Source organism: Bombus affinis, unplaced genomic scaffold, assembly GCF_024516045.1.
Source record: "Bombus affinis isolate iyBomAffi1 unplaced genomic scaffold, iyBomAffi1.2 ctg00001087.1, whole genome shotgun sequence".
Lineage (NCBI taxonomy): Eukaryota > Metazoa > Arthropoda > Insecta > Hymenoptera > Apidae > Bombus > Bombus affinis.
In genome coordinates this window covers 237-18,606 of record NW_026109544.1, presented here as the reverse complement: position 1 = coordinate 18,606, position 18,370 = coordinate 237, and the positions used below count along the sequence as shown (strand labels likewise).

Below are 18,370 nucleotides of genomic sequence, written 5' to 3'. Positions count from 1 at the left end.
TTTGCTGGAGGAATACGTTTACCAAAATTTGTCAAGAATTTTAAAGAAATTTGCAGGATGAAATTCACGGTGATACCGAATTGATATTTTTGAAATTATACTTTTGAAATAATTATTTATATCATAATAATTATTCCACGAATACTTGCTCGTAGATATTAATTTATGCTTTTAATAATCATGCGTTTAAGCTATCAAGTCGAGTCGAGTAGACTTTCTAATTTCGTGGAAGATAAGTCGATTTCTAAGATAAGTCATTTCTAGAGAAAAGACCAACTGCTAAGGATTCGCCGCCACGATGGCTAGAGCTTGGAATAGCTGCTGATTACTCCGTGGTAGATTTTCATGGAATTCGAGTACAGCAATATATCTTGGCTCTTTTAAACATCGTAAGTAATACCAAACGAAATTCTGTTATTATACTTAGATATAGAATACCTTTTCCTACATATGTACGCGAGCAACCGGGAAACATAGGGCAGAGTTATGCGTATCTCTGTATTTTCAAGGTACGCTACTTGCTTTCAAACATCTCGATCGTATACTCGGATGGAAGCTCTGTATTTTCTGTTTACACTGTTCAAAGCTTACACGTATCTTTTAAAGAGTTCTGCAAATAATTTATCCGTAATGGAATTTTGTAATCGATTAATTTCAGCCATTCGGTAATTGGTTTTCCAATGCTGTTGAGATTAATAACGTACATTTCCTAAGATAAATATAACGAATAAAATTAATTTTTTAGGAAAATTATATAAGATACGATGTATTTACGAGAGTTTTGAATAATAATTTATTTGTAAGGCTGTAATACTGTTTTAACGCCTGTTACATTTTCGTACGTATTTTAATCCTAGGTCAGTGCAATTTACATGGACCCATCGCTCGAATCCAACATGATTCTAGTGATCGTACGAATGATTTTATACGCGGAAAAACGAGACGTTATGGTAAGCGATTTCCATTAAATTAAATCATTTAACTAAAGTAGTAACTATCTGAGATACGCATATGCGAGTGTCAATTATTTTATTTTCTACTTATCTGTACAGTGTATGGTATATAAATTATATAGGTCAAAATATCTGCGCATGACGTTTTAGGTCGATAAAATGCAACGAGTTCCATTTTGTTAAATTGGACAACCGTGAACGATCCCTTGGAAACAAATTTCCAAACAAACAATTTTCACGGATCATTGACAAACCTCGCATTTATCGTGTATCCGAAATATCTGTATAATCGACTATTAAACCTTTTTCATCTCTTAAGAATCTTAATTTAATGTTATAGACCTATGATAATATCATTGATATACGACACTTGCGATTCCTTTTACTTTTCTTTTTCTGCTATTCTTCTCTGCTGTTGAATCAACATTTCAACATTTTTCAGGAAGATTAAAATACTAATAGCGTTACAAGTTACATTTGATTACAATCAACAACATGATTACTTGCACATATATTTATTATCATTGACGAATATTTATATATAGTATATAATGCATGATGTAATAATAAATATAATATATTCGTAATATTTGCTAGCTTTTATTAAGAAAATATTAAACGTTGTCGTAGGTCCGCCGTGGCGATGCCAGACGATCTCTCGAGAACGTGAACAAATGGAACAGAAAGATGCTGTCCTCGAAGGACGTAAATCACGATGTTGCTGTATGGTTGACGCGATTAGATATAGGAGGTCCTTCCGGTTACGCACCTGTGTCAGGAGTATGCTATCCCGCGAGATCGTGCGCGTTAAATCGAGACGAAGGCTTGACCAGCGCCTTTATCATCGCTCACGAAGTAGCACACATGTGAGTGTCCCACATGTTGGGATATCGTTGGCAAACTGAAATATTTATAACTGGCCTGGGTATTTACGCAGAGACCGTGTGCTATTTATTTATGCAAATACGTACTTTTACGAGAATAATTTGAAAAATGAAATCTCCATAGGAGAACTTATTATCTTTACCGAATATCACAACGAGTACTGTACTTTGAATCTGCCATAGATTTTTGCGTATTATGTGCGTTCTTGCATTCCTCCTTTCACCTACGATGGCTCTTAAACAAGAAACGATATCGTAACGAGAAATACAACTTAGCTGAGCGTCCACTTTGGTTCCACTAGTGTTGTCCCATACGACTTTGTGTTTGACCTCGCTATTAGGGGACTTTTTACCCAACGTTTCCTTCACCGCCTTCACTACCTTCGATTTATCGAACTTGAGACTTAAACTGGCCGTTACTAAATCTTCCGGCTTCTTCGACATCGGTTGGTGTCTCTTCGTGAACCAATTCGACGGTGCCATAAAGGTCGAAATAGCGGCTTTCGAGGATCCGCTAAGCTTACTTTTAGCTCCGTGCAATGTCGACACGTCGAAGCTGTTGGAACGGAAGCTCTTCGATCGACTTCCTTTCTGTTCGGTCGTTTTTCCGGGCCAGTTTGATTTGCTATCGTCCCGGGAACTCGGCGCTTCCTCGCCGCATCGGTTGATTTTCGTCGCGGAAGACTCTAACGAGCTTAGGATCGATATCAGATCCGTATTAGAGCAGACAATGCCCGCAGCACCGGAAACGGATGCACTCGCGGCTCTTGGCAGTTCCGAGACGCGCTTTCGGAGAGAAGACGTCGGCGAAACCGACGGAGTAGGCATTTCAGAGAATCGTTGTTTCGGCTGTTGAGTGTAACGTTGAGCGGAACTGTTACCCTCCAGCGGCTGTATTTCGTACACTTGCTCCGTCGACGTCCTGTACATCCTTAAGCGCACCTGGCAAACGGATTGCTTTTATTCGAAAGACAGTTTCTTTTTTATCATAATTCGTGCGTTATGATACATGTTTCGATGATTGAGCCGTTAAGCGTGACAAAGCGATGGAATTGTTTTGCACAGAAATTCTGGTTCTAAAATTATGTTAGGGATTCTAGGGCGTAATAACATCTTGGAACGCAAAGTTATCGATGTGTCGATGAAAGTTAAGCGAGCTTTATCGAAGCACACGTTCGAGTCTTTGGGCGATTGCTAGGAATACGCGTAATGTTCTTTTCTGTGAGCTGAAAAGTTGAACGACTATAAAAGGCGTTTGTAGAGGATTTCAAAGCGGAAGAAGAAGCGATACAAATGTTTAGAATCAGAAATTATCTGTTTATATAGAGATCTGTTTGATGCAAGATCTAAAATCAATCAAATCGGATTGTATGGATTGTGTATTTGTCTGTGTTAATCCTTTGACGTCGATACCAACGATGTATATAGCGAATGGCGGTTATCAGCCAAGATTATGAGCACGTACGCAAATAGACTAGAATATTTTGCAAGAATGAAATGTCTTGGTATGGTACGCTTTAATCTATCTATCCAAGTCAAAATAAGTATAAAAATCGCGTGGCAATCAACATATTTAAAAAAAAAAAAAGAAAAAAAAGAGGAGAAACAGATGCTTCTGATTGTTTTTTAGTGCATTTTCATAAAATCTTCTAAATGTTTAATTCTCATAGAATAAAAGGGAGAGTATACGTTTGAATCTCAGCAGATTTTATTAATTCTTTGAAACCATAAATACAATATGAGTATTACATCAACTTTAGTTCATACATGTAACAACATATTATTCTGCATGTAGCAGTTACATTTAATGAAACATTTACTTATCCAATAAATCCATATTCTCTACTAAACGTTCGTTTATTAATAAAACTGCCATAATCGTCCACGCATTGTTCGCTTCCTTAATTATTTTTCAAAGTATAACGATAATCAATGATGCAACAGAAATATCACGTAACATCCCAACAATCTTACATGAGATTTTAGCTGTTTTTACTATACAAATTAAGTCATTATTAAAATAAGTCATTATAATAATATATATATATATATATATATATATATATATATATATATATGTCGGAGATGAAAGAACACCGGAACGTTCCCTTTGGAACTTTGGGAAGACCCCTAGTATTGAAATTTAGATTTCACCATAGCCGTATTAAGAAACTGTCGTCATTCGATCCGACTGTATTTATTTGAGATTTATGATAGTGAGGCGACAATCAGTCGCCGAACGTAGCCGCGGTCAAAGGGATGAACGTTTTGTCTAACAAAGGCATGAAGTAATTCTATAGCTCTTCTTAAAAGAAATACTTGGGACAGGGCACGACGGTAAACGTTTCAATGGTTTCTGCCCCGTGGCTCGCCACACGCAGACTTTGTCCTTCGGGTAAGATGATTGCCAGATGCCAACGCATCTTCACAGTATATGTTTAGCTGGGCGAGGACCGGCTACGAATATTAAGTTTCAATTATACAAAGTCTTTCAAATAGACAAATAGCCTGTGCCCCAACTATGGGAAGATAAGAGAAATCTATCCTTCCACGAACGACGCTTCCCGCTAGCAACTTTTCCCAAGGACAGCTAATATCTTTCTCTAACCACCAACATGGAAATTGACCAATTAACAGCAACGTCAATTTCCCACACCCTTCGAACGGAGACTTTTCTCCGCTGTCCAAGAATCCGATGATCTCGTGCCCTTTTTTTTTTTTTTTTTTTTTTTGCGTGGGGAGGGGAAAATGCTATTACGCGTGCCCAGTGACCCGCATCACTGGGTTATGTGGGAGTCGGTCGGTTGTCGTTGCCATACCCACTAAAAACCCCTCCTCCTTCTTCCTCCGCTTAGAGGGCAGACAACCCCGGTAAAACCTGTCGGCAGTCATCAGGGTTGTCCTTTCGTGCCCCGTTGTATCTACTTCTTCGGGCAGTTACTGCTCATGTCGTCCTCTCAGCCAGTTCAGAATACTGGACTGGTCTCCTTCTGCGGTTTTTCGTTGTTTCGTGTTCTTGCCCTCATTGCTCCACGTAGTTGTTGTTTCGCTCGTTCTCCCCCTTGCCTCTTCCCAGGCCCTCGCTGTCACCCTCCTGTGACACATGACGGTCTTGCAGAATTGCCTGAATTTATTCCAGCTCTCGTTCTTGGCGGTCAACGTGGCGATCAGATTGCCCACGTCTATCTTCCCGCCCAGAGCGTTCTCCAGCTCGATCCTTCTGTCCGTCCACTTCGGGCACGCGAAGAGGGCGTGCTCTGCATCGTCGTTCGGGTCTCCACAGTCGAGACAGTTGCTGTCGCTGTCCCTGCCAATCCTTTTTCTATAGACACCGAAGCTCCCATGCCCGGTTAGCAGCTGCATGGTGTGGTGATCGATGTCCATCTTCTTTTTGGTAAATAGCAGCGCACTCGGTATTAATTTCTTTGTGATATTTTCCTTTTTGTGGTTGTTCCACTCCTTCTGCCAGTCATCTTGGGCCTTCTTGCGAATCGCCTCCAGTTCCTCCTTCAGCTTGCAGCCGTCATCCGTGCCAATCCTGGACCCATGGATCTTGTTCCTCTCGTAGGTCTCTCCGAGCATCTTTATCTTTATGTAAATCGGGAGATTCCCGGTCAACACGCAAAGTGCCGCGTGGGAGACGGTACGGTATGCCGGCGTTGTTATGCACAGGGCCGTTCGTTGTGCTCGTTTCAGCTTTTACCTGTTCTTATCGGCATTCGCTGCTCTAGCCCACACCGGCGCTCCGTAAGTTACGATGGACTCCCACACGTTGTAGTAGAGCCTACGAGCCAAGCTGGGCGGCCCGTTGATGTTGGGTAGAATTCCCCTAAGGGCTCCTATTAACTTGTCGACTCTATTACACACCATCTCGATATGCGTACCGAACCTCCGACTGGAGTCGATGACGACTCCGAGATCTCGTTCCCTTAGGCACACCCATCATAGATTTCTTCGACAGCGTCACCGCGACGGAGAGCCACTCACTCTAGTGCGATCTCATCGGCAATCGACCTGTCTTTCGTATACGTAATAATTGCCCCTTGCTCTAACATACAGTGTAACTTAGACGCTAACGAAGGGTAAAGTTCGTCATCCCGTTGACCGCGGATTCGTTATTGAGCCTAGGATCATCGTCATTTGCTTCTCGAGTATCTAATTATCGCGATTACTTGTCCAATTCCATCATAGTCATATTTGCACTAGTAAATATCTCCTCTATTGCATAACGATCACGTCTAGCGCCAATAGGGATTCGTTTCACGCCCTTATCCCTAACTCTAATCTTAACGCCAACCCGACATATATATATATATATATATACATACATATATATATTTTATACATACATACATATATCAATTTTTATACACACAATTATACATATTCATTTTCATTTAATATTTTCATTTAATAATTTAATAAACCTTCGTCCCGCAAAGGCAAATAAATTCACGCATAACATTTCTCTTCAGCGGCATTGTTCTAGGATTGTATTTGTTGAAAGAAGGATAGCATTAAGCGCTGGAATAAAGAATGACGAATCGTTATTCTTTAACCATCGTACTTAGACTCATATTTATTGAGCTACTTGTATTTTAATCGAAGTCTAATATCCTCCATCTGTAGGCGTAAATATTACTGCCGTTGTTAATGTCATTTTAAGTTTTACTACTGGAAAGGACATTTAAGTTTGAAGGCAGGCAAGTCTACTGTTCTTAAAGCTGACATTTAGACATCTAAGATTTTTTGTGTCTTTATTGACAAAAATATATTTGACTTTGCATATCTAAAATAAAGGATTTGCGTTATCTAAAATAAATAGATCATCTTTCTTTAGAAAATTCAATGTGGTGAAATTAGAATATGAGATAAAAGAAATACTATGCATACTTATTGTTCTTCTTAAAAATTAAAGGAATACTCATAATCCTAAAATATCCTTTCTATGTTGTACTAGATATATATACAATTAAAATGTGTAATAATGTGAATGATAAACTAGTTCGAATAATTATTTTGCTTAAACGTAAGTTAATTGAAATCAGATGAATGTTATACACGCATTATACCGTGCATTATGAACTATTGATTGATTGATGCTCATATTTAATTATTAACGAGAAAATTAGAAAAATAAGATTGAATTTAATCTGTCCTTCTTATATTTATTAAGATGAGTTCTGGGACTTGAAACACTCGAGATTAGAAATTTTGATTAATGTTTCACATTATGACTGGACGCTTGTTGTAATATCTTTTGTACGAGATACACTATACATACACAAGATCAAAATGGAATTTCGAAACGGTCGTATCGTTCAACAAAAATCTCTTTTATCTTTGATCCTCTTCATAAAAATGCAATTCTCCTTTACAGAACATCATATAACATTTATTGTACGATATATTGTTCAATTATATTTCGAAATTTTCAGCTTCGAATCTTTGTTTAATTATACTGTAGAATTAAATATCATGCGTTATTTAAATATAAAGATAGACTAAACTTTTGTCCACATTTATTAAAGCTGTATCAACTGAGATGTTTAAATTTGCGAAATTTCATGGACTTTTATATTTAATTTTTCATCATGAATCCCGCTTTGCGATACAATACATATTAGATTTATAATATCTTAAATTTACAGTACCAATGCTGATTTCATCTGAAACTATTTGTTTGCAAATGATATCTTTCTTCGTTGGAATTACCCTTCACTTATAAATTAATAATTATTAACATTGAACAGTATTGTTAAACTTCAATAAAAATAGGATCGATAACTAAATGTTAGTTAAAGAAACTTCCTATTATTATTGAATTTTGTTTAGAAAACAATAATAAAAATGGGTGTCTTTTTGTGAAAATAATTTACAGCATATCACTCGACTTATTCATATAAGAGACATTAGTTTGTTTAAATACCCTGTTGCACCCTTTTATTCATTTTCAACCCAATTTTTTCACAACATTAAAAAATATTTTAAGCCTGAAGAAAAACATGAAAAACTTCTTATTAGCATGATTTCATGCTAAACATCCTCTTAAGATATTATAAATCTTTCTTGTTTACTAAAACCAGAGCCTAACTGAAATATACGAGTATCGCAACAGGATTAATCGTAATACATGATTAAATACAAGCAATATGTAAGCTATATTTTTACTTTTTACTTCAGAAATAAATATTTCACCAGCATCGTCTTTAGCTTAAGGAAAATAAACTTGTGAAATTTAATTTAAAGCTTCGTAAAACATGGAAATGTTGCAGGATAACAAATCAGAAAAGATATATTAAATAAATCACAGTTCAGGTATCTATAACATGTGATTCTCTTAACAAATCTGTTTCATTCATCAAGCAACTGCAAAATTTCCGTAAAATCAGAAGCGGTTTCACAAATTATAGGCATTCGTAAACATGATAGATAAGAGTTAGTATCGCGGCGTTTTAGAGTATCTATGAGCGTAATATGGAAAGTAAAAAGATGTATAATAAAAATAGTTCACTTTCCAAGCTATCACTAACATTGTAACGAATTATTATACATATAACGGCTCACGAAAGTACTCGGACGCTTACAGAAACTTTCCATGAATATTTTGTTGAAGCTTTTCATGAATTTCAAGATGCATTAGGCTGTCTCAAAAGTTTCTTTCGTTTTGTTCTATTACTACAAAATAGATCATACATAAATCGATAGAATAATATAAAACAAAAAGTGTCGTGCATCTATTATTTCCTTATGAAACGAAAGAAGCTTTTGAAACAAATGTAAATAGGAATTATAAGATGCTTATTGATTACCATCGGTATTTGGACAGTTAATTATGTATTGTATAAATAAGTCACAATATTTTTAGTAGGAGCATTTTTACCCCTAATCAATCATATGTTTAAAAATACTCTTTACATTGTACATTAGTTTTTTGCTATGTGTACGTCTGCAATAAGCATCTTCTAGCTTCCATATATATATTTCCAAATTAGTCTCAATTTTTACCGGTGTAATCATGATAGACACGTCTCGTTACATTGAAGTGAAGTGAAGAAAAACACTAACACACATAATATATATTCGCAAAAATCTTCTATCTAATATTTTCGTCAACTACTGTATACACATTTATTAGATATTTGTGTGAGATTAAAATCGACAGATACGATAAAAGAATATTGTAGAGGTATAGCAATAAGAAAATACAAGGAAAGTATAGCTCGTTAATTTGAATTACACCAGATTGTCAGTCATCTATTAGGTCGTGTTAATCTCTGAATAAATTCTTAAATAAATAAGTGTTAATAAAGATAAAGATAAAGAAGTGTTAATTAAACTAGAGACACTTAACATTTATTAGCATTTGTTCTTCCCCATTACTTCTTGAATAGGTCCTTTAGGGAAGAACAGAGAGACGGTTCGCTGGATTCCGTCTGATTCCGATTTTGATTCTTGGTATTTGAAAACCAATTTGTCACTTTGCCTGACATTGGTTTGTTCGGAGATACCGAGGGCTTTCCGCTCGACCCGGAAGCCCCCGTATCGTTTCCCTTTTCCGCCGTTAACATCTTCTCAATTGCGCTACCAAATACCTACGGACAAAATTGTTCTTATAAATTTATGAATATTATGTATTTACGTATTTGAATGAAAATTTTTATGAAACGAGATTTCGCGTTAAAATACGTAATAGTAAATACGATAATTTACACGTTCTTTTTACCAAGATGAAAATGTACATGTAAATTTACTTGATGTATATGTAAATAGAAATATTTATATGTAATATTTATATGCTTGTATTTAAAATATTTTCATGCTTAAAGAATAAAGGTCATAATGTTATAAATATTTAAATCCTTGCACCTCTCCTTTATCGCGTAAGAAAGAGAAACTAAAGGTTTCACTCCAGAGAATGAGCTTCGTTCTAAAACAAATCAAATAACATATATTTAAGTATTTAACTGTTATTTAATATTCCTAATATTCAAAATAATATTTAACATTTCTATATTATTAATATAGATGAGAAGTCGATAAGATAGTTTACAATCATTAAGTACAGTATCGCAGATCCACCATCAGAGGTCAGTAATATTAAAATAAAATTCATGTTGGATTAAAAGTGTGGTTAAGTTGGGGCTAACCCCAAATTTGCAAATTTTGACCTAAGTCAAAAAGTGGCCATTTTTGCACCTCCTCGCGAACGAAAAATTCTTGTGCGACGTTTAAGAGAATTTATCAAAAAAAAAACAAAGAATTATTAGCATTTATACGAAATGTGACATGGAAGTTGAAAAAGATGAGTGTAGAGATGAAAAAATTAAGCAGAGGTAAAACTTACGCGCTACACTTGATCTTCATTTTCTTTAAATTTTGATCCAGCTGATAAATCAGTAATTAAACCAAAGGAACTAAGTTTGAAATCAAGCGAATCTGAAATACTATCAGACTGTTGCTACTGGAGAACAATAGCCATCTTGTACTTCGTACTTGCTCGATTCCAAACTCTAATCGATATACCAACAGAATTTACCAGCAAAATAATTATTCAGAGATTCTGTCGGTAAAACAATTGAAGTTTAAAATCGAACGAATCCGAATTACTGCGAGATCGTTGGTGACTATTGTTCTCGTAGCAACAAACTGATGGTACTTCAGATTCGTTTGATTTCAAACTACAATTGATTTATCAATAGAGTTGTCGAAGAATTATTTTGTCGATATCGGTGTAGAACAATAGTCAACAACGATCTCGCTGTACTTCATATTTCCTCTATTACAAACGTCGATTCATTTACCAGCAGAGCATCTGAAGAATTATTTCACATGGATCATGTAGAAAAAAAACGAACACGAAAATGGAACTGTAATAACATTTTTTATTCCTTGCTGAGAGCCGTTCTTAAACATTTTTCCCTTCGCAAGAAGATCGGAAAATAACCACTTTTGACGCTCTGTTTTCATCCCATATGAATTTTATCTTTAATATTACCGATTGATAATAATGTCACTGCGATATTGTCCGCAATGATTGCAAATTATCTTCTCCACGTTTCACCTATATCGATAATACAGAATATCAAACAACAATTATTTAATTTCACGTTGTTGTTGACTTTACTAATTTTTACGATAAAGTGCATTCTCTGGAAGAGATTTTACGATTTACGATTTTCTTTTTCATTCCCCCTTTCACCTACGATGGCTCTTAAACAAGAAACGATATCGTAACGAGAAATACAACTTACCTGAGCGTCCACTTTGGTTCCACTAGTGTTGTCCCATACGACTTTGTGTTTGACCTCGCTATTAGGGGACTTTTTACCCAACGTTTCCTTCACCGCCTTCACTACCTTCGATTTATCGAACTTGAGACTTAAACTGGCCGTTACTAAATCTTCCGGCTTCTTCGACATCGGTTGGTGTCTCTTCGTGAACCAATTCGACGGTGCCATAAAGGTCGAAATAGCGGCTTTCGAGGATCCGCTAAGCTTACTTTTAGCTCCGTGCAATGTCGACACGTCGAAGCTGTTGGAACGGAAGCTCTTCGATCGACTTCCTTTCTGTTCGGTCGTTTTTCCGGGCCAGTTTGAAGAAATTCCCTTCAGATCTCCGGTTACCGTTATCCACTTCATATATAGAGTTTGAAATCTTTCTCAAAATTTTGAAAGGTCCTTTCCTAATTTCTTCCAGCTTATTTCTATTCATTCTGTTTCCGTTGTGGGTGAAGACCGTATCACCAATTTTAAACTCGTGTTCTCGTCTTTTTTTGTCATATTTTTGTTTGTTGATTTCGAAATTTCTTGCTGAGATTTTAAATGCTTCTTCTCCGTCTCTTTTTAAGTTTATCTTCTTCTCTGTTATTCCCTTAGGGATGATTTCGATCATTTTCCCATACAGTAAGTGATTTGGGGCAAATCCCGTTACACTGTGTCTGGTGTGATTGTATTCTTCTACGCTTTTTTCTGCGATCTTTGTCCAGTTTCTTTTTTTTTTTCGAATTGATCTTGCATCTGATTCTGTTTACTAATGTTTGATTTACCCTCTCGTTTAGTCCATTGGAGGATGGACAGTCTGTCGAGGTGAAAATTAATTTAATGTTTTTCTCTCTCGCGTACTCTTGAATTTCCTTGGATGTCATCGCTGGGTATCGGTCTGCAAGGATAATTTTTATGGAGTCAGTTTCTCCTGTCGAGTTTATAAGTTTTATGATATCTTCCGCGCGTTGTGTTTTCGATGTGGACATAAAAACAGCCCTTGAAAAGTGATTTATGAGTATATGCATATACTTCTTTGGTGAGTTGTTGTTGGAAAAACCTCGGACCGTATCGAATGACATTATTTCAAACGGTTTCCTCGCTGGTCCTAGTCTCCACATAAGCCCGATCGGTCTTCTCGTTCTGCTTTTATTCCTAATGCAGGTTTCGCATTGTTTGCAGAATTTGTCGACAATTCGGTCCATATTTTTGAAATAATAAAAGGGTCGGATTTTTTTCAATATGTGATTCCTTCCAACATGGCCAAAGAAATCATGCACCGTCTTTATGATATGCTCGCCTAAACTAAACTCTTGTGAGACGAATATACGTTGGCGTCCTTTAATATTTTTAAAAAAAATCTCTGATTTTTTTATAAGGTCTTTCGTATTTTTAATATCTTCTCTGTTTTCTTTCTGATCTCGGATTATGTCTTGTTTTTTTATAATATTCGCTACTTTCAAAACCTCTTCTTCGTTCTCAAAACTTTCTAAGACGGGGTTCCTGGATAGTGCGACTGCCTCTATCTTGTGTTTTCCTGGTGAGTAGATGATTTTGAAGTCGTACTGCGATAAGTAGTGCATCAGGTCTCCTAAAGTTTCATCGGTTCTTGCTTTGATTCTCATTGATTCCAACGGTTTATGGTCTGAAAGGACAGTGAAGTATCTACCGATTAACCAATGCTGCCAGTACTGAATCGCCTCTTTGACCAGAACGCCGAATTAATGTCAAACGTTGAGAAGAAATGGCAATTTCCCGCTTTGACTATGATATCTTCAATTCTTGGGAATGGTTGTGGTTCCGGAACTACAATTTTGTTTATCTCTCTGAAATCAATACATAGTCTATCTCTACGATTCGACTCTTTTTTAAAGGCTAGTGTCACTAGTGCTGCAAATGGTGAACTTGATTCCTCTATGAGATCGTGTTCTAGTAGTTTCGTAATCTGGAATTCTATTTCTCTCTGATCTGGAATGCTACATCTGTATGGTTTCTTTGATATGTATTTATTTTCGATTAGCTTAATAGAAGCTTCTTGTGATTTCCTGGTTCCCACATTGTGTTTAGCAAATACATCTCTCTATAAGTTGGCTTACCTCTATTTTTTGTAGGTTATTTAGGTGTTCTAGGTTGTCCATAGGCTTACCCGTCTCCTTGTGTTCGGTAACGTTTACCTTTCTTCTCTGGTTATTTCTTCTTTCTTCTTTTCTATTAAATATTACTTCCTCTTTGTCGTCTACTTTTTGGCTAACCCTCAAATTCTCGTCTTGTCTTAGTTTGAATTCCCTTATGGCGTCCAGCCCTAAGATGAGATCATATGTGAAGTTATTATTGCGTACTATATACACATCTATCTCTTTCTCTATCTTGTTTATCCTCATTTTTAGTCTTGCCCGGCTACTCGTGAAGTCTTCCCCATTGATGGTTTTGAACATGCTCTTGTCTTCTTTTATCTGATCAATGATCCTTTGATCGATAAAACTTGCATTCGCTCCCGTAAACACCTTTAATCTCTTTTTGATCGTTGACTTTAACTCGCAGTTTTATCAATGGTTCGTACTTCTCCGGGCATTTTAGTGTTTTTCTTCCTTCCCATCCGATGTTCCTGCTATTTCATTTTCTGATGTGAGCGCCTCCAGTGAATTTATTTGTTTGGGTTTCTTCTGGGGGTTTCTGTCTCTATTTCTACATAATTCCACTGGGTGGAATCGGCCCGGGAAGTTCAGTGCTTCACAGATTGTGCACGGTTTTTTTTTGAATGGTGGATTTACCTTTCTAACCATGTCTATCTTTCTTTCTTGTGTTTCTTTCCTTTTTCTCCAGTCTTCATATTGTCCCAAAATTCCTATTAGGTCATTTGTTGTCTGTATATTATCGCTTTCGATTTTGTCTTGGACTTCGATAGGTAATCCAATGACAATCAGGTGTATCCTCACCTCTTCATCCATTTCCCTTTTTACTTCCAATATTAGTCGTTCTTTCTCTATTGCATATTCTACGAACGAACCTGAAAGGTATTTAAAGTTGTAAGCATATCGTATTGCAGGCCAACCTTTATTCTTAAAGGCGTTGAGAAATGCTTCTTTCCAATCTTCCCAGTTGTGTCCTCCAGCTTTCAGTAGATTTGTTTGGTACCACCTTTTTGCTGTTTTTCCTAGGTACTTTCTCAAACCTTTGACTTTTCCTCATCGCTTTTTATTTTGTATTTTTTGCATTCCTCTTCATACTCTGATATTCAGTTTGTGGCTTTCTGAGTTCCTTCTAATCGTTCTATATTGTTGTTTGTTTCAACTATTTCCCTCTTATCTCGTCTTTAAAGGGTCTCTAGAAGTTTTTCCATTTCCACGTTGAGTTCCTCGATTTCCGTCTTTGTTTTTCTTGTGGGTGTTCTTTATGCTTCCTCTAAGACAATGTCTCGGAAAACGAAGTTTGAATCCGTATCGGTATCAGTGCTGCTGTCTCATCGTCTATTGTGAATTTAATATTTCCATATTGGCCTACCTTGGTTGGGATCGATGCTGAAGTCTGAAAATCGAGTTTTTTTTATTATGAAATGATTTGATAAAATACAAAAATGAACAACAATTAATATGCGTCTATAACAATCAATAACGATGATTATCTAAACGGGAAATTATAAGTCTTTGGTGCAATGTTTACCTGAAAATCGAGAATCGATTCCCCGCATACTTTGTTTTTTAATAATTTGTTATATATTATTATTTTTTTACAGTTGACGTTTGAAAACGATGAACGTTTTTGATATTAATTAATGAAGCTTCGCATTATGCAGCTGTATCGATTATATTAAATATATATGTTTTGAATAAATAGAATTAAAAAGTGAGAAGAAATTAAGAAATAAGAAATTAATCAAACTTACGAAAAAAGATCAATGTCTCTGTTAAATTATATACGTTGTTTATATTAAATAATATTACACCTGTATTGTTGATAGAATTTGTTTACTACACACACATATATATATATATATGTAGTATCGTGGGCAAAAGGCCTAAGATATCTGCCGAATCGTAAACAATGTCGCGAGAGCCGCGGCATCGTCGGGTACATCAATGTGTCGTCGATCCTTTTTAAGTGGATAGTTTCGTGGAAAGAGCGCGCGTGACCCTGGCCACGGGCGTTTCGGGACGTGTCTCGAACGGCGGGAAAAGACAAAGAGACGTTAAAGTGAGTATTAGTTGAGAAGCCGGAGAGAACGGATGCAAAAGGTGTGCAGAGTGTGAATTGAGAAGCGAGAGCGAGCGAGTGTAGAAGCCGAAGAGTGTGAATCGGGAAGTCGAAAGCCGCGTCTGAAAATAAGACGTACGACAGCATTGTAATTATTTCGTTGCTTCGAATATTATTAATTAAATCAAAACATCATTACTTGTCCTTTCCTCTAAGACCCATTAAGATACTACATAATTTTGGGGGCTCAGCCGGGATCTAGAGCGCTAAGTGGCAAGTGAAAGTGATATTTCGGAACGATGAGTAACTACATTGCAGGAGAAGCATATTTGACTGACGAGCAGGTGGCTCAGATGCGAATACCTGAGTTAAAAGACGAGCTGAGAAAACGACGGCTGAGATTAACGGGTAGAATGCGCGAGCTGGTAGCGCGATTGCTGGCTGCGGTACGTTTAGATCGGTAACATGGTGCACGAGAAGAAGACGATGATGACGACGATGTTTTAGAAGACGACGACGACGACGAGATGGGCGTGATTGGGGACCGTTTAGACGGCAACGGTCCAGGGAATCACGATCTCAGTATTCATGACGGCGGAGTTCGGGTGACTCCAGTGGTAAGACGATGAGGGCAAGACGAGCCTAAGTGCACGGTGTTAACGTTTGAAGACGTAAAAGACTCGTTAGGAAAATTCAGCGGAGATGACCTACCGAATGTGAGCCAATGGATAAGGGATTTCGAGGAAATGGCGGAAGTGTGTGGCTGGTCGGACATCCACATGGTGGTTTTCGCCAGAAAGCTTCTCACAGGCTCTGCTCAAGCTTTCGCACGCCAAGAACGATGCACGAAGTCCTGGGCGAAGTTTAAAAAGGCGTTGGTAGATGAATTCCCAGACATAGTGAGTGACCGGGAGGTACATCAAGAATTAGCACATAGAACGAAAAGAACAGACGAGAGTCTGCTTCAGTATATGTATAATATGCGTGAGATTGCGGGACAAGGAAGAGTCGATACACAGTCGGTAATCGACTATATTATCCAGGGTATTCCCGATGAGGTCGCGAATAAAGCCATACTATACGGGGCCAGGAATATGCAGCAGCTGAAGGAACGCTTCAAGCGGTATGAAGCGATGAAAAGTGAGATGAGGACGAAAACAAAATTTGGGGAATGCAAGGACGATGAAGCGGAACGATCAGCAATACGGAAGCAGTCGAGGCAAACGAGCAGTGATCCCAAAAGGTGCTTCAATTGCGGCGGTGACGATCACTTAAGTGTTACGTGTCCAAAGAAAGAGAAAGGTGTGAAGTGCTTTAGCTGCAACGAATTTGGACATGTTGCGGCGAAGTGTACTGCACGACCAAAGGAGACTTACGTCATCTCGAGGCCCGAGAAGAAGGAGTACGTGAAAGAAGTGTCGATAGATGACTGTAAGATTACATCGTTAGTAGATACGGGTAGTGATCTCACGTTCATACGATCAGACGAGTATGCGAGGTTAGGATCACCACCGCTAGGAAATTGTAAACTTAAGTTTGATGGTTTGGGTTCCGCTGACAATGAGACCTCGGGTGAATTTACGAAGGTAATGACGGCCGACGGGCAGGCTGACGGTCACGAAGACGCGTCGGATATATTGAGGGTCAACGTGATAGAACAGTTTGACGAGATAGATGTAGCGCACATAGAGGAACCTCACTACCGTGAAGCGATTCGCGATATCTTTAGGGGGTATAAGCCAGAGAAGACGCGGGATGTCGGGATAACCGCGAAAATCGTGTTGAAAAGCGACAAACCCGTAGTACAAAGACCGCGAAGACTGGCGCCGTCTGAGAAAAGAGAAATAGACGACTTGGTGAAGTTGCGAAAAAACGAAGGCGATTTTAAGTGTCAGGTATGTCATAGGCCGGGCAAAAATATGGAGTACACGGATACCCCGAGTAGAAATTCACTGCCGGGTGCTGTGTATGTGGCTGAGTGTGAGGACGGGCTGATTGCACGGTTGAGAAGCGCACAGAAGAAGGGCATTGAAGTCCGTAAGATTTTAGATGCCGCAACGTGTAGTCAGGCCGATAGATATGTAACCAGAAGATTAATCGACGAAGAGTGGGGCGTGAATTTCGAAAAACAGCGTCGTGAGTTACGTGAGGACGCGAAAAGGAAGATCGCTGCGACGCAAGAAGAAAACAAAAGGAATTTCGACAAAAGACGGAAGAGTGCGAAGCAGTACCTAAGGGGAGATCTGGTAGCCATTAAGAGAACTCAATTTGGCCCAGGTTTAAAATTCGGGGGCAAATTTTTAGGTCCGTACCGGGTATTGCGAACAATGTGGAATGACCGATACATGGTGGAGAAAGTAGGGGAGCATGAGGGGCCTACGCACACGTCGGCGACCGCCGACTTCATGAAGCCTTGGGTCCTCAACGCCGAAGACGACGCATCCGACGATAGCGAAATTGAAGACCACATCTGAGGGCAGATGTTATTGCAGGATGGCCGAATGTAGTATCGTGGGCAAAAGGCCTAAGATATCTGCCGAATCGTAAATAATGTCGCGAGAGCCGCGGCATCGTCGGGTACATCAATGTGTCGTCGATCCTTTTTAAGTGGATAGTTTCGTGGAAAGGGCCCGCGTGACCCTGGCCATGGGCGTTTCGGGACACGTGTCTCGAACGGCGGGAAAAGACAAAGAGACGTTAAAGTGAGTATTAGTTGAGAAGCCGGAGAGAACGGATGCAAAAGGTGTGCAGAGTGTGAATTGAGAAGCGAGAGCGAGCGAGTGTAAAAGCCGAAGAGTGTGAATCGGGAAGTCGAAAGCCGCGTCTGAAAATAAGACGTACGACAGCATTGTAATTATTTCGTTGCTTCGAATATTATTAATTAAATCAAAACATCATTACTTGTCCTTTCCTCTAAGACCCATTAAGATACTACATATATATATATATATATATATATATATATATATATAAATTATATATAATAACAATTGTACAGTGTATAAGTATAGCAAATGAAGATACAGTGTAACCTGAAAAGTAGTATTAGACAGTAACTAGTCAGACGCGAGTGTTTCAA

General features: G+C 38.0%; 1 protein-coding gene across 1 annotated transcript; it reads right to left on the bottom strand.

Annotated features, from left to right (window-relative positions):
* Window positions 1–10,702: 10,702 nt before the first annotated feature.
* Window positions 10,703–11,653, bottom strand: LOC126928574 (uncharacterized). The gene is made up of 2 exons (XM_050744203.1): window positions 11,092–11,653; window positions 10,703–10,901 (listed from the first exon to the last, which is right to left on the bottom strand). The coding sequence occupies exons 1-2, from the start codon at window positions 11,476–11,478 to the stop codon at window positions 10,851–10,853; spliced, it is 438 nt and encodes a 145-aa protein (XP_050600160.1). The 5' UTR covers window positions 11,479–11,653; the 3' UTR covers window positions 10,703–10,850.
* Between the last annotated feature and the right edge of the window lie 6,717 nt (window positions 11,654–18,370).